The sequence below is a fragment of the Gallinula chloropus genome (assembly GCF_964237585.1).
Source record: "Gallinula chloropus genome assembly, chromosome: 19".
In the NCBI taxonomy this organism is placed as follows: Eukaryota; Metazoa; Chordata; class Aves; order Gruiformes; family Rallidae; genus Gallinula; species Gallinula chloropus.
Genome location: NC_140104.1, coordinates 2,371,830 through 2,396,259, shown reverse-complemented (window position 1 = coordinate 2,396,259; position 24,430 = coordinate 2,371,830). Strand labels below are relative to the sequence as shown.

The 24,430-nt window shown below is 46.9% G+C and overlaps 1 protein-coding gene across 1 annotated transcript; it reads right to left on the bottom strand.

Annotated features, from left to right (window-relative positions):
• Positions 1 to 38: 38 nt before the first annotated feature.
• On the bottom strand, positions 39 to 23,494 carry ITGAE (integrin subunit alpha E; the record flags this gene model as incomplete). Its single annotated transcript, XM_084273059.1, has 28 exons — positions 39 to 128; positions 214 to 315; positions 593 to 728; positions 1,391 to 1,458; positions 3,620 to 3,748; positions 4,288 to 4,436; positions 4,544 to 4,677; positions 5,430 to 5,560; positions 5,919 to 6,140; positions 7,059 to 7,199; positions 7,712 to 7,842; positions 9,080 to 9,215; positions 9,937 to 10,004; positions 10,088 to 10,238; positions 10,740 to 10,893; positions 11,275 to 11,426; positions 12,417 to 12,538; positions 12,788 to 12,898; positions 13,490 to 13,625; positions 14,101 to 14,254; positions 15,017 to 15,168; positions 15,814 to 15,935; positions 16,297 to 16,413; positions 17,560 to 17,677; positions 18,142 to 18,212; positions 18,629 to 18,726; positions 19,741 to 19,855; positions 23,374 to 23,494. 28 exons carry the CDS (start codon positions 23,492 to 23,494, stop codon positions 39 to 41), a joined length of 3,531 nt encoding a protein of 1,176 aa, XP_084129185.1.
• Positions 23,495 to 24,430: the final 936 nt, after the last annotated feature.

Here is a 24,430-nt window from a genome sequence, read left to right as displayed (position 1 = left end):
AAAAGGCATAATAAAATATCAATGACTTGATATATTCTTTAACTCACATGGCGAATGTATTTTCTGCTAATCCCCTTCAGGAGAAATTTAGATACTAAGTGCAGGAATATGAAAATAATTCTCTCTTGCTGGGTTTGAAAGAACTGAGGACGCAGGAGCAGCTACTGAAAGTATCTTAGTAGTAGGGAAAAGGTGAAAGTAGTCTGGACTTACAGTTGCCTTCTTGAATGCTGGATGCCCAATTCTGCAGTTAAAGGATGAGATTAGAGAAGTTAATGGTGTCGGTTGTCCACAGTGAATAGGAGGAGAGGATGGCTGCCAAAAGAATAGGAATGCTCTTTAATGCAGAATAAAAACAGGCTGGGAAATTCAACTCAGCCTGTGTCTGGTCCCATAAAATTAATTAGGTACAAATAGCCCAATAAAAGCTTGGGAGGCTTAAATCAAATAAATCCAGTACTCAGGCTCTGAAGGACTGAAACGCTCCTTCCCTTCTACTTGAGGATTTATTTTGGTAGTAAATGAATAGCAGTCTGTGCTGGGTTTTCTTTCAGCAGCCTGCTGCTAGCTGAGGAGTTGTTCCACATCTTACCTCAACAGCCACCTTCTTAAAAAGGAGGTTTTTAGGATAGTTCAAAACCACAGTTGTCATGTACGAGTCATCTCCGCTGTTCGTCAGTGAAACGTCCATGGTCACTTCTTTAGTGTAGCCCACCACTAACTCCTTTCTAGAAGCAGATGGAAAAAATGAGATGGGTGACATGTTGTTTCTAAGGGGTTTTATTTATTGAGAGGCTTGAAGCATTCTGGTTCTGGTAATTAGTCACACCAAATGCTTTCACATGCAGGATAATGCAATAGCCTAATGAATTATTCAATATTCTTCAGGGTGTGGGGGAAAATGCTTCCTTCTCAATAGCAGCAATCATCTCCAAACTTTAGGTAACATTTTATCATTTCTGTTTTACATCAAAGTAGACTTCAGGCACTTGATTAGCCCTTCAGAGAATCTGCAGGGTAAATTTTTAATGAAGGTGCCTACCGTTGTGTCGAAGGCTTTATTAACTGAGCAACTCTGCTGTAGTGCTGGGCTGTGCCATCAGCCTGAAATGTAACCCCATGTTCACAATTAAATGCCAGAATTGTGATTTTAGGATGATTCTAGTTGTTTAAACCTTTGGTTTCCTAGAATAGCCCAGCACCACTCATGGAGGCATTCAGCACCATGCAAACATGATGTTATGGGAGGGATGAACTGGGTGGAAAGTAATTTAAACAAAGGGACAGCAAATCTTCTCTGAGAACTGTAAGAAAACGTCATATGCACAAAGGTGACATTTGATATCAATGCTAAATGCAAAATCTGGGTACCACAGCTCATGTGACTCACTGAATCTGACTTGTCAAAGTTAAGAGAGCAGCACAGGTGGTCTTGTTGCAGTCCTTCTTGTAAGGCAACTGAAAGCAAACACAGATTAAGTCAGATACTAACAGTCCTCGTTTATGGAAGGTAACAGATCCAGAGTACATTTACATATGCACATACATTCTATGAAAATGAGAATTCCCATGACCTCACTGAAGGAGAATCACAGAATCACAGGGGTTGGAAGGGACCTCCAGAGATCGAGTCCAACCCCCTGCCAAAGCAGCTCCCCAGGACAGGTCACACAGGTCAGCATCCAGACCAGTCTGGAATCTCTCCAGAGATGAAGACTCCACAATCCCTAGGCAGCGTGTCCCAGGGCTCCCTCACCCTCACTGTGAAGAAGTTCTTCCAAAGTTGGAAACAAAAGTCCTTCTAGTCACAAGCCAGTCCTAAATTGATGATGTTTTGTAATTCAACTCCCAGGAGAAGCTCTATTAGCAACAACATGAGGAGTCTTCACTGGGGACAAGGTCTCCTTAAAGAAAAGCCAGTTGTTACCTCTACATTGCAGAGGGCAATAATATTAATTTATTTTCCAGAGGAGATGTGTTTTTCTTGAGTAACTATGTTCACATGCTGTGCCATCTTAGAGACACACTATTTTATAGACATAACATTGCTTCCTTTAGCAATAGTTTTATTCCCCATTAAAAACCTACTGCCCGTGGCTGATGTTTCTGTAGAAGTTCAATGAAAATTAATAATTGGATGTTGGGTGCATAAGTACTAAGCAGTGCTGACCACCACTCAAGAATCTCATTAATTATTCTTAGGAAACAAATGTACCATCAACACCACAATTCCTAAGAGTACTGCGCCTATGCTAATTAGTGTTCATTACTGCTCAGTGCTAAATGTCCAAACTCCTCTGTCCTACACTATATGGACAGCTAATTAAATATTAAATTGTGGTAAAGACTCCTATTAAGTAGCAAAAAGCTGCCTCTCTACAGAGCCTGGTGGAACTTTTTCAGCAGCTGTGATATGGATCTCAGACTAAGGGTGGAAAAGAGCTGTATCAGCTTGTAGGAGTCCTGCTACTAAACTGCAAGAGAGGAAACAGGACAGCAAACTTCACCTTGAGCTTTATTAGAAGCTTGCAGCTTCCCAAATAATCAATTTGAAACAAACAACTAAAATTAACTATATATATACACACACATAATTTTCATTATTGTTAAAATTACTTAATCAGAAGATTGTGTAGCTGTTACCACTGAACACACAGTTCAAATAATAAGTCTTAATCTAAGTGCCAGAGTAGAGCTTGATATCTGCAAAGTCCTTCCCAAAACACACAACCCATCTTCCTCCTTCCCAGGTAGCATCTCATCTCACTGTGTACTGAGGTCAGAAGTAAGTTTGAGCTGATTTGAGGTTGGACCTTAGGGATGAGATTCTCTTAACAAGACAGATGTATCCTGGCATCCTGGGGGGTACTAGAAGGGGGGTGGTTAGTTGGTCAAGAGAGGTCCTTCTCCCCCTCTATTCTGCCCTGGTGAGACCACACCTGGAATATCATGTCCAGTTCTGGGCCCCTCAGCTCAAGAAGGACACTGGGCTCTTCAAAGAGCCCAGTGCAGGGCCACTGAGATGGTTAAGGGAGTAGAACCCCTTCCTTATGAGGAGAGGCTGACAGAGCTGCATCTCTTTAGCTTGGAGAAGAGGAGACTGAGGGGTGACCTTATTAATGTTTATAAATATGCAAAGGGCCAGAGTCAGGCCGGAGCCAGGCTCTGCTCAGGGATGGCAGCGACAGGACAAGGGGCAACAGGTCCAAGCTGGAGCAGAGAAGTTCCATGTGAATATAAGGAAAAACCTTTTGCCTGTGAGGGTGACAGAGCCCTGGGACAGGCTGCCCAGAGAAGCTGTGGAGTCTCCTTCCCTGGAGACATTCAAACCTGCCTGGATGCGTTCCTGTGTGATTTAGTCTGGGTGACCCTGCTCTGGCAGAGGGTTGGACTAGATGATCTTTCGAGGTCCCTTCCAACTCCTAATATTCTGTGGTCTGTTTGGGGGAGTCCTGGCCCTAAAGCCTACCCAGAAACCACTACTGGTAACTAGGAAAGGGAGCAGAAGGCAGGATGCAAAGGCCAAGAAACCCACAGATTGATTCGTTTAATTTTTAATACTAAAAGCTTTGCATCCTGGAAAGACAGAAAAATCTTTCCTAGTGTTGTGTTTTATTACCTGGAAATGCATTTCTGAAGGCTTGTATCTATCCAGCACAGGAACAGCAAGCTCCATGTTATCGTTTTTCTCATAGAGCTTGTGTTTAACTCTCAGGAAAACACTGGAAAAGCAGTCAAAGTCACATGGCTACAAGAAAGAAAGAAGCTGAGAACATATCTGAGCATTAAACCACAAAAGTCTTCACATACGTCATCTCTGTTCCAGCTTCTACTATCTGACATCCTTAGGGACCTTCTGGCTCTGACGTTTTCTTTGGGCCACAGCATTTAAAAGCCATCAGTGACCCAAAAACTTATCAAGTGGCTTTTTTGGATCATTTTATACATTTGGCTCCCATGACATCCCCTGGATAATGCGTTGGCTGGTTCAGTTACACACTGTGAAGAAGTTTCCTTACGTTTGCTTTTAATCCTGCAGAGCTTCATGGCTTTCCTACAATTCTACAATTAGAAATACTTCACAAAGGGATGGGAGCTTGGATTTACAGCCATCCAAACCAAGACAGCACATGACACGTTGCCTGACAGCTGTAAAACACACTCAGCAAGAAAAAAAAACCCCACCCCACTGTAAATCCAAGACAGAGTCATCACCACACAGATCCTGTTTAACAATCCTATCCTTTCAACCCTGCTTTCAGTAGTAAGTCCAACAGCATCACCTACCAGCGAGTAGAGCTGCAGCTGAGAGCACGTGTGCTCACTGAGCAACAGCTTCCCACTTGTTGTGGTGTTCTGGTCTTCAAACTGTACTCTGGTCTTTGCCATTTTCACATCTAAATCCACCCTGTACACAACGTACAACTGCGAAAATGCTGCAAGAGTTTCAGAACCCTTTGTTAGATGGACCAGAAATTGTCCTCAGTGCCAGACTTCTGAGGATGGCTTAGGTCTCACTCTGATCCCAGTTCCCATTTATTACCTTGAGGAGACACTGGTAGGGCTGAGGTAGTCTGGAAGCACAGGTTTGCTGTAATGATGCTGTTATTTTGGAAAGGTGGGATTTGCTCGGGGTTGAAGCTCATTTTGGTGAGAATGTGGACAACTGGTCTCGAGCTAGTTAGTGAGGAGCAGATAAGGAACAGAAATAGAAATTTTTGAACTGAAACATTACAGGAAGAAATGTTTTAAGAGAGCCTGGCAGCAGGACTAAGAACTGCTCAGTATTTCCATGGTATTTCACCTGGACCAAGCCAGCCTATTTACAGAAGTTCCAGTTTCTGCTGGGAATGTTCAGAACATACAAAATCCCAAGAGTCTTAAGGAACAGACAGCCAAAATACACCACTATGGTTAGAGTTTAGGAACTGAGCACAGTGTGTATGTTTCCATGAGATAAATGCATTACCTAGTTGTTCAGGTTCTCTCTTTATCTATAATTTGCTTTCAGATACAACATGCAAAACCAAACTCAAACCTGTCTTCATGCCTTGGCCTTTTTGAACTCCACAGGTCACTCAGCTACTAAATGAAAGTGAGGTATGGTCTGTCCAATTAATTTTTTTGTGTCTAAATGACCTGCAGTGCTGAACTACAGACACCAAAGCCTCCTTGGACCTCAGTCTGGGTTAATCACTGCAGGTTCACCATCTCATACTTGCCCAAAGCTTTAGACATACAAAGGCAGAAGCCTTCACAGCTTGAACTAAAGGCTTTGCATTTTATATAATTTCTTTACATAAATACTTTTTTTATGTCCCTCTGATGCTGAATTACAAATAGAATCATCACACTGTGCTTGGAACAGTGATTCTATATTTATCTGTGAAGCAGTTCCCACCGCAGTACAAGGAGCGCTCGTTACCTACCGGAGCACAACCACATTCTCCAGTGATCCTACTGTGATGTCCTGGAGGCCATCGTTAGTGAAATCAAAGCCACCATCAATGGATTGTCCAAAATACTGGAGTCCTGAAGAAATTTCAGAGGCTTTTACTCTCTAAAAGGTATGGGGTGGGGGGGAAACATCAAGAAATGTGTCAGGATCTCTCTTTTGCCCTTTGGAACATTTACTTCTTTTTTACAAGGCTGCTGTAAAGATGAATCTGAAACATTTGTGAGATGCAAAGCCCTGGCTCTTAATTTCCTGTAACCTAAGCCAGGTTCCCTTGCCTAGGCAGACAGATGAATAACTACAATTAAGGAGCAGCTCTGCTGCAGAAATCTGTGGAGTGGCAGAAGCCACCTGACACCTGCAAATTTCTCACCCATCAATGGAAAGGAAATGTGGGTGCCCTTCCTCCCAGCCCCTTGCTACAAAAACAACAAGGAGAGGCAATTCCCAACGAGATACCTACTTGAGAAAACGAGCTCTTGATCTCATCCTTATCACCATTAAAGATGTAAATGCTGCCGAAAGAGGAACTGCTCAAAAGCTGATCTTCAAGGGGGGCTCCAACAGCAACATCCTCATACCCATCCCCATTGATGTCTCCGATGCTGGCAACTGCAAACCCAAACCTTGCAAAAGGAGTGGTCACCTGCACGTTCAAGTGGCCTTTCATGGTGAATAAGCCAGTCTGAAACACATCCAGGAAGGAAACGTGTTTATAGCAAACGCAGCACAAGTAGCTCTTACACCAAACCCCCTTTCCTGCACACTTTTAATGCTTAAATGTGAATGATAAAGCCCTGAACAATATAATAAGCAGTTAAGATATCAGCTGGCTCTCAGAACAAAAGCCTGATCCTTCTGCATTGAGAACAGGCATATTCTACAGAAGCAGTGTCCCTGGGCTGCCCTATGCAAGCCCATGCACTGCAGCACTGACTTGTCTTCAATCAGTGGGAGACTGAGCTGATCCCCAGCTTGTTTCCCAACAGAAACCATCCCACCTTCCCCACCCTATTACAGAATAAGCCACAGGAGGGTGCAACGTTACTTCAATTCTAACAGATGCCCAGACTATTGTTTTCTGCTTCCAGCCATCCCATACGTGCCTTGGGCTTATTTCAGCAGTGCACCAAAGAGGTTTTCCTCCTGGTTTCCTGTTAAAAATTCACTTCTCCATCAAAATGATGCAATTAACTTCTATCCTGTATATTATGTAATGGATCCTGTAAGCTGAATCTCTACAAGCCCCAGGAAGCAGAGCTTTACCAGCCACCCATGCACACATTTATTGCCAGCATTGCAAAGAGCACAGCTTGGCAGAGCAAGGTCTGTGCTGATAAATTGCCTATGGACAGGCAGAAGACCTGATTTTATCCCATGATAAGAGTGTGCCCTAGGTATGGAACAGTATTTATTTATCTAGCTATTCCTTGTTTTATATCCTAACAACTCAGACAGGACCACTGGCTTCATCCTGCGGTCCTCTACCATACAGGGAGAGCACATCCAGTGAGAGCACAAAGGAGGAATGTTGTATTTGTCACTACTTAGGCATGGTTGGAAAAGCCCCAACGTGGAGTGTTTACGCTACCAGTGTTTTTACCTCTGTCTCCAGGCGATAGACGTAAACCCTTCCTTCTTCCCCTTGGATGTGATAAAATGGAGCTCCAACAAGGAGAAGATCTGTCACCCCATCATAGTTCACATCAAGAGGGCAGAGCTCAGATCCAAAATAAGAGCCAACCTGTGCTCCAGAAAAAGAGAAGCAGCTTTCACTGGAATTCTCTATATATAGCTTTGTAGAATTAGTGTCCTTTGCAGCACTAAGGCAATTTTTAGAACAAAACATCACATATCTACTTATATGTGGATCGTTTCCCTATTATTTATTTTATTACAGCCATCCTCAGGGACAGGTCCTGAGGCCAGTTTAGCAGTAACAAAATCATTAGTCAAAAATTTGACAGAGGAAAAAGAATACCATGGTTGACGACCTCTTTCCCCATGAGCCATGAGAACAGAGCATAAATATAGCACCACACTGTTTAACTCCATTTCTTCCCAGTCTTTTTCCCATTTTCAGTGTTTCTAAGGATGTTCCCAAAGCGATGTGGAGCGAACAAAGACTCTGTAATCCCCATCTGGCTAAGTGGGGTGCTTGTGTAAAGTAAGTGTGTTTGGAGGAGAAATTACAGCTGCTGTGATCAAATGAGATTCGTGAGACCCCCCTGACCCCTGGGTGAGCAAAGGACGTACCTGTTCTCCTTGCAGGGTTTGTTTTAAACGCCCGTCCTGAAACACCAGCACCTTCCCTCTCATGCTGTGCCGTGGAGCTCCAGCCACGTACAAGGGTCCATATTCTGTGTGTACCACTGCCACACTGTACCCTGGTACAGTGGCACAAGAACAACAATCAGTGTATGTTAGCCTTACCATGCTCTGAGGGACAAAGCCCACAGAATTTGGTCTGAGACACAGTGAGACCCAAGGGCTCACACCACATCAAGTTGTTGATCACAGAGCATCTTGTAAAAATATTGATGAGGAGATAGCAGGTAACTTCTCTGAGAGAAAAGCCAGCAAAGCTGAAGTTTGTCTCTCTTAGCAGCTTGTAGGGTAACTGAATAAATTAGTTCTCCCCAAAACAGGCCTGAACTCTTGATGTCTTTTCTTAGCATTTGTCAGAGTTCCTGAGGAATTTTCCAACATAAACTTGTTTCTTTTTAATGATGATGTCTGCAAGCTGGAAGGTTTAATCACCCTTCAGAGAAGTGAAGGGAACGCTTTGCTCTGTATAGAAAGCAAAGAGAGATCTGTTGTGGGGCTTCTGTAACAGTGAGGTAATGGGGGAAGGATTGTCCTGACACACACAGCCCACAGCACCTTATTTTACCTGGTACAACCTCAAGGCCAAAGCTACAGCCAGGAGATACAGAGCTCAGGAGGCCACAAAGCACTGGGGGAAGGAGGGGGGGATAAGCAAGGCTTTTTTTGTCCTCAAGCCAAGAACCGTATTGATTCACAAGATATTTCTTCTCCAGACACTCACAACAAGTGAAATATTTATCCTCAGCAGCTCTCAGAAATGCCCTTTGTGGCAAGTCCTCTTGCACAGTGGAACCCAATGGCACATGTTTAATTTAAAGGAGGGTGTAGAGAGGTGGGAGATGGTCTCTTCAGGAGATAGGACAAGGGGAAATGGCCTCAAGCTGCACCAGGGCAGAGTCATATCAGATGTTAGGAAAAAGTTCTTCCCTGAAAGAGTTGTCAGGGCCTGCAACAGGCTGCCCAGGGAGGGGCTGAGTCACCATCCCTGGATGTGTTTAGAAAAAGGGTAGATGAGGTACTTCGGGATATGGTTTAGCTTAGGATGGGAATGGTTGGACTTGATCTTAAAGGTCTTTTCCAACAGAATAATACCAAACCCACAGCACATCCTATCTTCCTGACAATGAGGAGACAGAGAGTTGGCATCAGAATCTCTCCCTGCTTGACAAAATATTCAAACCCCAGTGAGATGCTGCAGAAGGGGCGTTCCTGTCAGTGTGGGCACGCTCTACTGCATGCAAACAAAGCAAAACTGCCATCAGGGTGTTTGATCTCAGAGATACATAAGCTGATTACCCAAGTAACTGTATTTTGCTTTTTTGGCTGCTTCTTTAGATTCATTCAGGAAAACAGCTGTCTTGGTTGCCAGGTCGTACAGGAGAATTCCACCAGACCAGTCAAAGGCTCCCACTGCGCCGAACATTAGGACTTGCTGCAGAAGTGAAATACAGCAAATTAGATGAACACAGGGCAATGGCCTCTTGCACCCTGCAAAGCAGTTTAGAGAGCAGCAATGTTTTCTGGCTTACAAGTCCTGCACTCTTTCATGGCCAGGTTGGATGGGGCCCTGGGCAACCTTGTGTAGCTCCAGGCCTGGAGGTTGGTGGCCCTGCCTGTGGCAGGGGGTTGGAGCTCTGTGATCCTTGGGGTCCCTCCCAACCCAGACCAGTTTATGATTCCATAGGCCCTACATCTTGGGGAGTTCTACCAGCTGCTGCCAGATGCTAGGCATCACTAAAGATCATTCTTGCCCCAGGTGGATGAAGGTTTTAAGCCATAGGATTCTGGAAGAGCACAATTCTTTTGTTTGCAGCATGATCTCTGCATTGGAAACATGAATGCTGGGAAAAACCAAAGCTGTCAACTGGAGATAGCTTCTTTGCCCAGTGGAATAAAGAGGATCTAGTGGTTATAGCAGGAGTCACATGAGGTGAATCCCATCCTAAAATAAAATTCATTACTGGCTGACTATATAAAAGTGATACTTCTGCTTATCTGACACAGTCAAAGCAAGCATTGGCTTGCAAAGGAGGTTTGATGACACGGGTCTCACACTTCTGTGTCACCATCATTTCTTGTGGGACACATCCTGAAGGATACTTGTACAAAGCACAGACACAGCCGTTTAGCAGGGGTAGGTGCAGAACACTTGCCTTGTCCACGATCTGCACATCAAAACCAGCTTGTGCAAGCTCGTATTCCAGAACATCACCCTGCACACCTGGTGATGCAGTAGGAAGAGGGTAAGCCACTTTCTCCTTATTTCTCAGAAGGCAGTAATAAAATAGCAAGGTTGCTGGTTACCTTCTATGCCAATAATACTCTGCTGCAGAGTGGAAAGCAGCCCGTCTAACGCCGAATAATTGGTGACCTGAAACACATTAGTGTCATCCGGACCAGATGCAATTAGCCTCAGTTCATTCAGGGCCTTTGTTTTGTTGAAGGCACCTCCTACCTGCAAGAGAGATGCAAACCAAAAGACACAAGTGTTAAGTCTCCTCACCCCCAGCTGCTTCATTCAACAGTCAGTGGTAAAAACCTCAGCTTCAGCCACAATGTGCACACCCAGAAATAGCAGTTGCTTTGGCAGTCAAGGAACAGAACATCTGCCAGAGCCAAAACCTTACAAAACCTCTTCATGGAGCTGGCTGCTACTGTATTTGGTGTATATGCCTTTGTTGTACCCACCAATTAATTCTGGAAATCAGTGATTTACGAGACATCATAAACCCAAACATTTTCCTGTCCTAAAAGAATGAAGAGAGCAGGGAGACTATCTGAGGAGATGAGACATACAGCATGTCTGAAACCAGACTTCAGGACAAAGCCTTTTGGACAAATAAACACAGAGATTATTTCTTATTTACCAGATCATGGATCAGTTTCTCCTTTTCTCTGCCCCTGGTGCTACCAAGAAATGGAAGGAAGATACGACCCGAGCGCCTTCCCGACTCACCCCAATGGCATAGCGCTCGATTCCTGCCATTTTGGGTGAATTTATCACTGTTGTCAAGTTCATCTCATCCAGGAGTATCTCCCCATCTGTAAGCACAATCATGACCTTGGCTGCATCCTTGTGGGACCCGTGGCTCTCGGTGAAGACAGAATCCCTGGTAAAAACATCAAACCAAAGAACTTGGGGTGAGAGTTGAAGCTTCCCTCCTCCTCCTTGGGCTAGAGGGAAGAACCTTGTTGAATTATGCACTCACAGCAAGGAAGCAAGGGAATTTCTTTCATATTCACACATTTTAAAGAGACTGGGTGCTGTCTGCCTTTCTAGAGAATCCTACATCAAGAATTAGGCACTGACAGCTGCTTTTTATAACCCTCTAAAGCACAGCACAGGAACTGCTGCCTGCCACTCAACCACTGCCACGTAAAGGACTGCTTTCAGGACCTGGATGGCCACAGAAATCCCTCTCCTTCCCTTATAAAACGCCCCAGAAATTCCTCCCCCCTTCATTTCTTGTGCTCTCTCCTTTGTTACTTACAGGACGTGCTGCATGGCAGACGCTGTTTTGGTCACGTTGTGCACCTGCACAATATCAAGCACTTTCTGGAGGGTGGCACGAGGATCCCAGTTTTCTCTCAGGTCAAACTCGGTTCTGATTTCAAACCCATATTGTACCACAGCAAAGTTGCACTGGAAGGAAGCAGCAGACAGGCACCTGCTTGTGAAAGGTGTTGATTCAGAGCAAGAGTGTTCTCTGCAACGTCTAGCCCAGAAATCCCTGAGAAACAGAAGCCAGGCTACACAGAAAGGGCATTTTTTCCATGAGAAAGTGGCTTTTTAATACGTCTAGTGCAGACACAGAGATTGTTGTAGGTGTATTATTGCTGAGGAAAATGAAAGTGCCATTAGGAGAGAGAAACATTGTTTTGGGAGATACTGGTTTGGTTTTAAGTCCTCGTATTTTCCTGCTGTGTTTAGCCTGTGTGCAGGTCACAGAGGGGATTATCTGTGCTATTCCTGAACTGTTGCTTCACTGCTCCCTGCTTCACACTGTCTTTCCTTGGAGCACTCCTCTTCCACCATGATCTGATTACCAAAGGCAGCGTGGGAATGGGACTGCTTCTTCATGTTGTGTTTGCACAGCACGTAAGGAACATTTCTTCCTTCCACTATGTAAATAAGTCCAAATATGCTGACACTTGGAGCATTTGAGGGGTAGAGACTTTCCTAAGGTCGGTTTGTGGATCACACTTCCAGCCTCAGCGAAGAAAGCAGCAGAATAGGTGACTGGAGCTACCAACGCTGGTTAAGGTGCGTAGCTGAAGAGGCCTAATTGGAGCCCTTGTGATTGTGGGTGTGATGTTACACTACAGGAACAGGGACAGAAAACCAAGAGGAAACCATAACTGTCACCTTACAAGGAAGCAGAGATGGTGCTTGCTGGGCTCCATGCGTGGCAGAGCTACAGACTGAGGAGCATATGCATCAGATGTTTTAGATTTACAGTGTTCTTGGGATCAAGACTGGGAATGTGCTGCTACACTGTAAGCAATAATATGTGGAGAATTCATGCGAGCTGTGGAAGTGCTTTCCCATCCTAATGATCCCCAATTCTGATAAGAGGCAGCTTAGCTAAAGCACAGCACATCCAGGCTGCTGGAGAAAGAGAGTAGAGAGTACCTCAAAGCACTTGGCATACAGCGTCTTCATCATCTTGTGGATGAATGCTTTTGCTCTTTCAAAGTCCTCTGGCTCAATGCTCCCTGATCCATCCAGAACGAAAGCAATCTCTCTTCCAGAAGCTGCCCAGGGTATGAAAAGTAAAGGAACGAGGAGAAGGCAATCAGCAGTCTTGGTCAGGACCAAGTCCTTTTCCCAGTGTTACTGATCAATGCACATACGATCTCACTCAGAAAAGCAACCGAGCTGCACCGAGACTGCTCAGCTGCCACTTCAGTGTGAGCCTCAGGACTGGCAGCTCACAGCACAGCAGCTCCCCAGACTTTGTCAGGCCATGGCATGATTCAGCTAAAAGCTACTTCACCACGTACGCAAGTCATTTTCCTCCTCCTCTTTGTCCTCCTCCATCCAGGAAGGGAGCTCGCTGCCACCACTGTCACGAATGTTTCTGTGCTCTGGTGCTTCAGTTGGAATGTTTTCAGCTGAAACAGGAAACCAGTCAGAGTGAAGATGACAGGACAGTGGGAGAGAAAGCAAAAAGTTGAAAGAAAACCCCGCCTTAGCACCTGCCCCTTGCTGCCTGGCAGCTGGGCTCTTCCTCATTCCTCTCATTCCTGCGGTCAGCATCGCTTTCAGGCACAAGACTCCAGGTGCTATGGAAGTGTTTGTGGATCAGGACCCCACCATAAAGCTACAGCTACAGTGCAGCAGAAAGAACCTGCTCTGAGCACCCCCAGGAGTGTATCACAGTGAACACTGAACGTGCAGCAAACGTGCGTATCGTACCGCCCCCATCACAGCCCCTCTGCCTTTCCACAACAGCATTACAGCTGCAGGTCACAGGTACAGACTGTGATCCCTTGTCCTCACAGCTGGTCAGCTGAGGAGGAGTGTAACTCATGTAACAGAAATCATTTTTATTTGTTTTCCTGTTGCTGGGCAAATGACCACGAGAACAGGCTAAGATCTGGAGATGTATTTACATTCCTCGAGCAATGAAACTTCCCACCATCACAGATCCGCTCTAGAAGTTATAGAGAAGAGAGATGTGTTGGGAGTCAGGTTTCTCCTACCTGAATCACTCAGAGTCTCTCTCTCCAGCTCAGAAAGGAAACCATCAAAATCTTTGTAGGTGGACAGCACAAACTGTTCGCTTGCGACTTTCCGCAGCTCTTCTGGGACCCACTGGTTGCTGATGAACTCTCCAATCTAGGGAGAAAAGCCATCAGAGGGGGAGACTGAACATCTTTTATACATAGTCAGAAAACCCAACCCATTGCCAAACTGCCATTAAAAACCTGAAAGCCCTGAAAAGGGAGTTTGCTGAAAGTTTGGGAAAAGCAGCCCTGATCCTAGATGCCACAGAAAGACCTTATTTGCAAAAACAAGCTACTAAGAGCTCTAGATCCACCAGAGGTGTACAACAAGCAGCTTTGTTTCTAGGACATGTTCCTTAACCTCATCCAGAATGGATTCCCTGGCATGAAGATGATGGAGGCCTGAGTGAATCGGGGCAGCCAGGGCATCTCAGATTGGACATCCTGCATGTCTAATGCATGAGGACTTTTTCTTCCACCCATCACTACAGCATAAAGGCTGACCCATGTGATGGGTGGAATCACCACTCCTCTAACACTCATGCTTTGATGCAAAAAACGTGGCATTGATGGTGCTTCCCACTCACCCCAGGAGCGTAGAGTTTGACTGTAGCCACTCCCAGGGAGTTCATCACATTTACCCATCCATGGTTTTCCAGAAACACCTGCCCGGATGCCATGACAATGATGATCTTGTCACCAGTCTGGCTGGAGTCAGGGCTTTCACTGAAGACTTTATCCCTGTGGAAACAGAAGCCTGGAGGTATTTCATGAGACAAACCACATCTGCAGAGCTGGAAATGCCAGTGGTGGTGGCAGGGTGCTGCGGTTCATCGAGCGCTCAGCCCACAAGGGTACAGACATGCAAGGCAGTCATGCACAAAGAGTTATGCTTTCCAGGGACGTTGCCTGCTCACAGCTGGTGGCTCTGACTTCAGAAGCACTTTCACAAGCATGTATGGGGCATTTTTAGAGCACAAGTCAGTATTTTTAGTGGTGGCTACTCAGAAGAAAGTCTATCATGATCACAGAATCACCACGTTGGAAAAGACCTTTAAGCTTGTTGAGTCCAACCGTTCCTGTCCTATGCTAAACCATCTCTAAGTACTTTATCTACCTGTCTTTTAAACACATCCAGGGATGGTGACCCAACCATCTCTGAGTATAGGTGTAGTCAAGAGAGCGAGTCCCAGAGATGTAGGAGACCATTGAAAAAGATGGGAAAAGCCTTGGGTCTACAAATGACCATATGCTGCAAGCAAGATGCAGGTGACTGGTCACTCTGAAGCCCCTGTGTCAGCCAAGCAGCTTACACACTTGTGGGCTTAATGGTCCCCCAGAGAGTCTCATCCACAGGCCTCAGTCACCAGGAGAAGCATTGGAAAGGGCAGTTTCAAGGGTGTGAGGTAAGAACAGAGAGGAGGTGCAGGAGGCTGTATTGATGCACAGGAAACACAAAGAATCATTTGAGTGTTCCTGGAGCTTCTCAAGATGTGAACTCACAGCACGTGCTGCAGAGTGGCTGCGAGGTCAGTCTGGGAGCTCTGGGGCTTGATGTTTCGGACTTTGAAGAAAGCAGTTAGCCTGTCACAGCTTTCTTCCAGGCTCAGCTCCGTTTGGACCTGGGCTCCATGCTGCACCACAGCAAACCTGATCTGGAGAAAGCAGGAGGAAAGCCAGAGCTGGTTAAAGACTGAAGGCAGGATCCCCAAGTCCCTCAGAGTGCCAAATTTAGTCCCAAAGCTCATTGCACAAACACACAGAGCACATACTGCAAGTGATAGGTAGACAACTGTCTTTATCCCTCTGTCTCCATCACACATTTGTATTCTGGTGATCCTTTTCGGATCAGCTCCAGGAACTGACTTCATTTTCTTTGGCTCAAGACAATGATTTCTCTGTCTGAGTTTCCTGTATTTATCTATCTGGCTAGGCCTTTCGTGACCACGTGGCTTCAGCCTCACTTTGTCCCCAGATTTATTTAAAACACTTAAAGTAATGGCTTAGAAGCCTCACTACTTCTTTTTGTATGCACTGTTTCAAGGTGCCCTGAGAGGTTTTGCCTGGTGAAATATCTACCCGTACTTCTGGCATGAAAATCCACTCCTAGCTCCTTCACTCCCCTCTTCAGCCACTCTGCTCACTCACATTCCACTCCTGCATTAGGATAGAATTATCACCAGCAGCGCTGTGAAGTTTAAAAAGCAATAATGATGCCAACCAGGAGACTTTCCAGTCTTCATTAGAGCTTTCATCCACCCTGCCTGTCAGGTTGGGAGGCTCTGAGGAGATTCACACACCTTTGAGCACTTCTGCCACATTGACTTCATCATAATGAGGACAGATGTCTTGGCCTTCTGGAAATCATCTGGTTTGGTGCTCTCTGATGCAGCCAGAACGACAGCAACCTCTGTTCCCAGTTCTGTCAATGCAGTTAAATATAAGAGGACATTTGAAGAGGCACCTAAACAGCCTGACAAGGCTGTTCAAGAACAAGCAAGGGTTCAAGAACATTGAATTATTATTATGAAGCAATGAAAAATTTGGCTACAGCACCATCCAGCAGGTCTGGCTGAAGACACAGTCTGTGCTGCAGTGACAGGGTTTATTCTTAAGAAATCTCAGTGAACAATGACTGTAATAATGTGTTTGCCATTAGGAATAACCTTCAAAAACCTCACCCTCTTCCTCCCCAGCTCGCTCTCTCTCACTAGATGAAAGCAAGCTGCTTCAGAGTCAGCTACTACAGGAGGAAGTGGTGCTAGTTCTTGTCCAGTACCCACCTTTGCACATGTGGCTGTTCCCTGCGCTGCCAAAGAGCTCACCACAAGCGCTGCTGCTGGTGGCAGTACTCTGGCCTCTGCTGGTTCTGCTTGGATTGCTGTTCAACTTGGTCTCAACTAGAGGATTTTAAAAGGAAAAAAAACCAAAACAAACCAAAACACTACCTTTTAACACACCTTAAACTCAGGTCTATCTCCACCCAGGTCCCCAGATTTGCAGAAGACCTGAGGCTCAGACTGTTAACAGCAGTTAGACACCCAAAGAGGGAACAAGACTATCTAGGTGTCTAACGTCATAGATTCACAGAATCATAGAACCACAGACTGGTCTGGGTTGGAAGGGACCCCAAGGATCACAGAGCTCCAACCCCTTGCCACAGGCAGGGCCACCAACCTCCAGGCCTGGAGCTACACAAGGGTGCCCAGGGCCCCATCCAACCTGGCCTTGAACACCCCCAGGGACGGGGCACCCACCCCCTCTCTGGGCAGCCTGTTCCAGCCCCTCACCACTCTCTGTAAAGAACTTCCCCATAATGTCCAATCTAAACCTTCCTTCCTTTAGCTTCACCCCACCCCCCTTGTCCTGACATTGTCTACTCTTTTAAAAAGCTGCTTCCCCTCCTGTTCCTGGGGTCCCTTCAGGGACAGGAAGGCTGCAATGAGGTCCCCCCGCAGCCTTCTCTTCTCCAGGCTGAACCAGCCCAGCTCTCTCAGCCTCTCTTCATAGGGGAGCTGCTCCAGCCCTCTGAGCATCTTTGTGGCTCCTCTGAACCCTTTCCAACAGTCCCACATCTTTCTTGTATTCCTGGCCCCAGACCTGGATGGGGCCTGGAGATTAAACATCTCTGCTTCTTTGCAGTGACTGCACCAATCAGACCAGCTATGTGCTCCCTTAATTAAATGCCCAATAGCCCCTTAATCTGGAAGGAACAGCCTTGAGTGCCCAGGCACTTTTCAAAATCCCAGGGGGATCTGTCTGCTAAGCATGCCAATGCTTTCTGAAACTCCAGCTAAAGAGCCGAATCTTTTGGATGCATGGGACACCACAATGGAAGATCCTTGCTGCTGCATTCTAGTCTTGAAGGCTGAACCTTGTAACCCTGCTCAAGCCAGTAAAATACACACCAAAATTCAATTTGAGTCTCTCCCAGCAGACCCTAGACCTTGCTGGCTAGGGAGGCAGAAGGCCCCTGGCGCTACAGCGGAGCCTCGCGCTGCTGTCTGTCCCTCCGCAGAGGCACAGCGCTGGCTTTGCTCCCATACCCATCCTGGTGAGGTTGAGGAAGGCTGTGCTGTGCAGGTCAGCAGGGAGCAGAGTGCAGACTCCATTCATGTCCTCCATCGTGGCGAAGGCTCGGCGGTGCTTCTTCTGCAGGCAAGCCTGTGGGGACAGCGGGGCAGGCTGGTGGATGGGCAAAGCCATAGGGGGGCTGAGCTTGCCACCTGAGAAACACTCAGCATCCCCCACACAGCAGGAGTGAAAACACACCTTCCCTGGAGTGACCCCTTGCCACATGAGGTGACCCAGGACTTCAGCCCTGGGCTGGGGGGCTCGCTAGGCATTAGCCTCCAAATAGGTGCTTCTCCAAAGCCAACTCTGCCAGCCCTCCCTTCTCCCATGAGTGGGGGTGGATGTGGTGAAGTACAAGGTTCACCACAGTCCTGAGCTGATGAGAAGAGCCCTTCTCAGTTGTCCCTCATGACAGGCAACACACCAGCTGGCTTTCCAGCCAGCCAGCATCCAGCCAAGAGCTTCCAGCCTTTGTCCTTCTGTCTCCTTAATTGCATTCTCCAGCAAAAATAGGCTTTGGAAAAATACAGCCATTGATATTTTCAGTCCCTTACCAGGATCCAATCTGAATTCCTGTCAATAGCTATGCCACCATCCTGGATGCTTTTGGAGCCTTTAATCTTTCCTGAAATTGAATGAATCATCGAGTGAGCGGAGGAGAACAACACTGAAATGGATGCACTACTTGTCAGCCTTGGGCAGAGAGAAAGGTGCCAACTCCTGAGGTTCAGCTCTTCCAGAAAGACAACTCGGGACTAATGTTACCAGCAACTGTAGCAGCAGTGATTGTACTACAAACAGAAAGCTTTGCCTTGTATTTCAACATGGCTTAGGTGGAGACTTAAGCTGTGACAGAAGAGGTCTTGCAGCCTCCAAACACGTCAGTCCCAACCATGGGCTAGACACTGGGACCGTGGGTTTGCGTTTCTCTGACCTGAGGGACTGGAGCAGCGTGCCCAGGTCTCTCTGAAGGACACAGCCTCTGCACTCCCTCCTGCCCATGGCAAGGCAAGCACTGGGAAAGGGGACATGGGACTGTACCTCGCAGAGGTATCTCCTGGCACTGGATCTCCTCCTGGAAAACAGTGCACTTCCTCAGCCTGCCCAGCCCCTTGTCTACTGCAGAAGTAACCAAAATCCTGTGGAATGAGAAAAAAGGTGGAGAAGAGGGAAAGTCATGCAGTCAGGCAGAGTCCTTTGGCAGCACAGAGTGCCAAAAATCATCTGTGTGCCAGGGTGGCCACCCATTGCTCTGAGAATGTCTCTTAATTAACTGGGTACCAGTGTGGGTTTGAGCTGAATTTGCCACAGAGAGGAAAACACTTATTTTCCCCCACAAATCACCATCCTTCCCATTATGAGAACTATAGTTTAAGTAGAATGACCCCAGACCAAAGCAGAGGTCTGGAGGTAACTTGCCCATAAAATACAGGAGGTGGAAGGAGGCTGGAGGTGCAGTGAGGAAGTCCAACCACCACAGTAGGGACCAGCAGCATCGCTGCATGAGATGGGCACTGCTCTGAGCCAGCCAATTTCTGCTCAGGCAATAGAAAAGTTTCATTAACTCCAAAACTTACAATACCCTGTCGGCCCCAGAGCCCCAGCAACCTGCTCCACATAATGTGGGTTATCCCTATAGCAACCACTTGTGGTTGGCTTCTGCTCACCAGCCCAGTCATTCATTTCTTTCCCCTTACAGACCCCAATCATCAAAACACAGCAGTTTCCCACCCGTTCTGGTCTTCAGACCGAGCTCACGGCGTAACTCTTGACAGCTGGTGGGTGCTGTGACTGCTGCAGCCTCAACAAGCCATGCACCATGCCAGGAAGTACTGCAAAACCCCAGCTGCTGGTTTCTGCCATTTGTTTAGAGGAGCAGATATCCTCTCTGCACAGTGCCACGACTGAGCAGGGGGTGAGGGGAGAAGCGTCGTGACGGCTTCTTGTCACAGGCTGACAACATCCACCTCACGCCCATGAAGCTCTAACACCATTCATCAGCCCCTGAGGGCTGAGGAACAGCCCTGGGTCCCAGGCAGAGGAACCTGTGCCACCAGCTGTAGAAAGTGAGGTGCAGCACGACCTCAGGCCACACACATCCCTAAAGACCTGGGAAGTCTGGGTGATGGTTTCTCCCTCCTTCAGTTCCTTACGTGGTTGTGTTCCCATCCGAGTGCTGAAGAACCTTGGGCCACAGCACGGAGGCTGCGCGTGGCGTCACCCACGTCTTGCCAGTGTCAACATTAAAGCTCCTCAAGGACTCGACCACTGGAAATGAAGAAAGGAGCACAGGTGGTGATCTGTAGAGACACAGTTAACAGGCTCTGGAGCCAGCTATCCCAGCCCACCACAACAGCAGAGACACCTGATGGGAGGGAGATGCCAAACTATGGAGCTTTCACTGATTTACACCAACCAAACATTTTTTTTCCCAGGCTAATGAAAAATAAAGTAACACAAGTCCTGTTCTCCTGTCATGAAAGTCCATCTTGGATGTCACAAAACATTCCCACTAGCTGCTCACAAGTCTGCATTTAGACAGGGGAAGGAATAAAACTCAAGGGCTTGTGCAAGTGGTGCCACTTCAGGGTGCACCAGTGGATAGACTTCTCATGAGGTGGATACTCAACAGACTGGGAGACTGAAACCCATTAGATGAAGGAATAAGCACTGTAGGTAGCAGCAGGGATTGTTCCCTCCAAGAACAGCATTATCAAAAGCCTGGTAAGAAGAGGAGAACATGGAATCATAGAATGGCATGGGTTGGAAGGTACCTCCCCTGCCACAGGCAGGGCCACCAACCTCCAGGCCTGGAGCTACACAAGGGTGCCCAGGGCCCCATCCAACCTGGCCTTGAACACCCCCAGGGACGGGGCACCCACCCCCTCTCTGGGCAGCCTGTTCCAGCCCCTCACCACTCTCTCTGTAAAAAACTTCCCCCTAATATCTCACCCTTCCCTCCTTCAGCTTTACTCCATCCCCCTTGTCCTGCCAGTCTCTGCCCTTTAACAAGCTGATTCCCCTCCTGTTTCTCTGCTCCCTTCAGGGACTGGAAAGCTGCAATGAGGTCCCCCACAGCCTTCTCTTCTCCAGGCTGACCCAGCCCAGCTCCCTCAGCCTTTCTTCACAGGGGAGCTGCTCCAGCCCTCTGAGCATCTTTGTGGCCCTAGATTTTGTGGGATGCTGACAAAAAGCCCAAAGCTTGGCAGCCAGGGAGCAAATCGGTGCCCAATGTGACAGAGGCTCTGCTGAGGTCACAGCTCTGCTAAAAGGCCAGTAAATTCTCAGCTACAAAACAGCCATTAACCAACCAAACCAAACACACCAAACTACCATTATTCACAGAGCTGTAACTGAATTGGTACCTTAAAGGTAACTTTCCTTTCTCACAGGAAGGGGCTTCTTTGTGAGAGGCAGCCCACAAAAAAGGGGCCAACATCGGTGTTTGAGCTGCAGGCCTCTGTGGCAAGCCAACCCCTACTGCTGTTCACACCTCAGCTCTTCATTGCTGTGAGCGACTCAACTGCAGCAAATGCACAGGCTGGTAAGATAAATATACTTGGCTCTAAGTGACAGACTGAAAATGTCACCAGGGAGGATGTGTGAAAGGCAGGCTACTAGGATAGCTGCTGTCAGTTCAGGCCCAGAGTGGCACTGTCACCAAAGCCCTGTCAGTCACATGGCAGCTTTGACAACCCCACACTAATCTGGGGAATAAGCCCAAGTGTTTCCAATCACAAACTCTGTCCCTGTTTGAAAGGGGAACAGAAGAAAAGCACAGAAGCTGAATGTCACAGATCACTCCAGCCTAGAATCCTTTCCTTGAACACCCAGCCACCAACTCGAGGAGCTGTGGGTTGAGCCCACATCAAACACACAGTGTAACATCTTAATAGAACTTCCAGTGCACTAACAAGAGGGCAGATGCTGTCCCTGTGTCCATCTAGAGTCCTTCCTGATTTTAATTTTACTCAGAGCACAAGCAATCAATTCCACACCATTTCCCAGCCTGGCTACAGGGGCGCTGGTGAAAGGAGGTACTGCAGGTGGAGCAGTGACTTTGCTTCTGCCCCATATTCCAGGCATGCAGCACATATCCCTTTCCACATGTAGGCTTGACCATCCTGAACTACCACCTTGCTCTGCAGATCCCATTTGAGGAGTTAAAACACACAGATTAACTCAAGAGTTGCTCCTAGGCATCTGCATGTCCCCACCAGCCCAAGGATAACCATGAGTTTACAAAGGCTTCCAGCAAACTGCCTCCAAAACACCACCAGAATTCCAGCTCCCTGGGAAGTTCAACCATCTGTGGAAGCAAGGGACGATGCTCAAGCAGCCAACAAAAACTCAACATGATGGCAGGGAGCTGACCTGGCTCTTGTGAACACTCCTGTGCCTGTCTGGCATCTGGCTCCTCGACTCTGCGCTGCTCCCACCACCCCACAAAGCCAAGTGAGCTGAACCTCTGGCTCCCTGCTCCCAGGCATTTCCAACACAGATGACACAGGGAGTTTTAGTTACTGAAATCAATTGCACTGTCCTTAAATGGAGAAAAAAAAGCCAAACCCAGAGTGTGTGTCTAATTAGCCAACTACACAGACAAATTACCCACCGAGTTTAGACCCTCAGCACAGGTTAGGTTAATCCTAAACTGATTACCAGTGCTTAGCAGGTGAGAGATCTGCATTTGTCTGAATTGCTACTTTCATAAGTAAAACCCACTTTAGGGGGTTTTACCTAAACAGGGTAAAAGCAGGGAGACAGAAAAGACCAACACCAGGATAGAAGCCTCCACTAACGATCCCACTGTAACTCTGCATAACCAAATCAAGCAAGATTGGAAAAAGCATCAGTGAATTCTGTGGGCAAACCCTTTACAGATTGCAGTTTACAAAGCTGGGAGTTACCCAGCATCACAACAATCAGGAGAGGAAAGGTCTCAGCAGAAATAACACATCATTGTACAGTGACACGTAGAAGTCAAACCTAAGTGAGGAAGACAGGAGAGCAGGAGTCTGGATGGCAAATCCAAACCCACAGCAAAGCAAGCTACAGACAACTCGATGGGCATTTCATTAGAAGAAGAAAATGAGCAATCATTTTCTCCCCAAACACACTGGAAGCATAAAGTTTGTCAGTCCCCACCAGGCCACAGGAGAGACGATGGGGATGCAGCCCTGGCTCAGGAAACATTCCTTCCAACCCGTTCCTGTGCTCTACTTGACACAAACTTACTCCCAAATAAATGTCACCTGAATTGTCTTTTTTAAAACACCCTACATTTCCCTAGAGCTCCTGTTAAGGAGCCCAAAGAGCCAAAACACAGTGTGAAATCTCTCTGAAAACACAGACTGCTGAACCCAGGGTGTATCTAAAGTGACACTAGAAAGGGAAGAATGTATATAAAAAAAAATCTCATCTACTTTCTCCTCCTGCCTACTTCCCTAGGAGCAAACAGACAACAAAAAGACTTATAAAAAGGCCAGACAGAGCTGACCAGCGTTGTGTTTGAGAGCAGAATTTCACCTGGCAGCCACTTTTCTCCCACTAACAATGAACGATAAAACTCTCTCCACCCAAATATATGAATTTCTCTGAAAGGGTAAAACCCCACATCACAAACTAATGACTTTCCAAACAAGCCCAAACACCCTGAACTTTCCAGATGTGAATCATTTTATTGGCTCGCATTAAGGGACCAATCTGAGTCTCCCAGAATTACTTTGTTTCTGGATTAAGACTTTTCTAACTGAACGTAAAATAAAGAAAGAGATAAGACTCACTCATTAGGAGGAATAGATACAGGAGCAATCTCATTCTTCCCAGCTTCAAGGTGAAGGAAGGAGGAGTGGAGATACCAGGTAAAAGCTGCTCTCCTCTGATGATGATGATGCACATCTGCATGCCTCATTGTGCTCGCTGAGGCAGTGACTCTGCTGTGGATTTCCTAGCTGAGGTTTCAAGGCGTACACTAGTGACATCTCAATAAAACTGCAGGTGCAAAGACCTGCTCAAAGGTAAACTCACATTACTGACAGGTCATTTTTAGCAGAGCCTTCATTTCTGTCCATCAGCAGTATTGTAAACGACAGGATCTGTCTGGAAAAGCTGGCAGGGTCTACAGCCCCTGCCTGCACTCCAGCAGTCTCACAGCAGGGATTTAAGAGGTGTCAGCTCTTCCCATGTCCCTCACTACAACTTTTTTAGTTCCCCCCCTAACACACACTTAGTGTTGCCCTTTCATTTTGTATGTCAATGGGGTCAGAAACAGGGACGTTTTAGGGCAGGACACCCACGGTACATAAAGTTTTCTTCCCCTACAAGTAGTTCTTTGGCTTCCATTGACTCCTTGTTTCTCTGTGCTCCCAAATCCTCTCTGGACCAGACTAGCACAGAGCTACTCCCACAGAGTCCATAGACTGTCAAAGCACAGGTACTACTCAGATGCCATGTGGTGTTATTATAAGTGGTAAACGAGCTGAAATAGCAAATACTGAGCTGGCTGTGTAGCAACTCCCTTTGGAAGGGGGAGGGTGGGGAAGAAAGCTGTTCCAGAGGTTCTCTTTCTCCCAGAAAGCTTAAGCATTCTCAGAACACAGCAAATCTCACCCCCCCACCTAACTTCCAACTTTCCTCCTCTAAAAAGACTCCCTGTGCTTAAAACATTTGCCAACCACCCTCAGGCTCCAGAGACACCGTAGCACTCCTCATCTCACAAATCAGAGCTGAAAAACACCCAGATTATGTCAAAAGAGGAAGTGAAGCAAACACTCACTGCAGTCAGAGTTTAGTACCAGCCACGGGGCAGCCGCAGTCGTGCCTGGCTGAGGCTTTGCCACG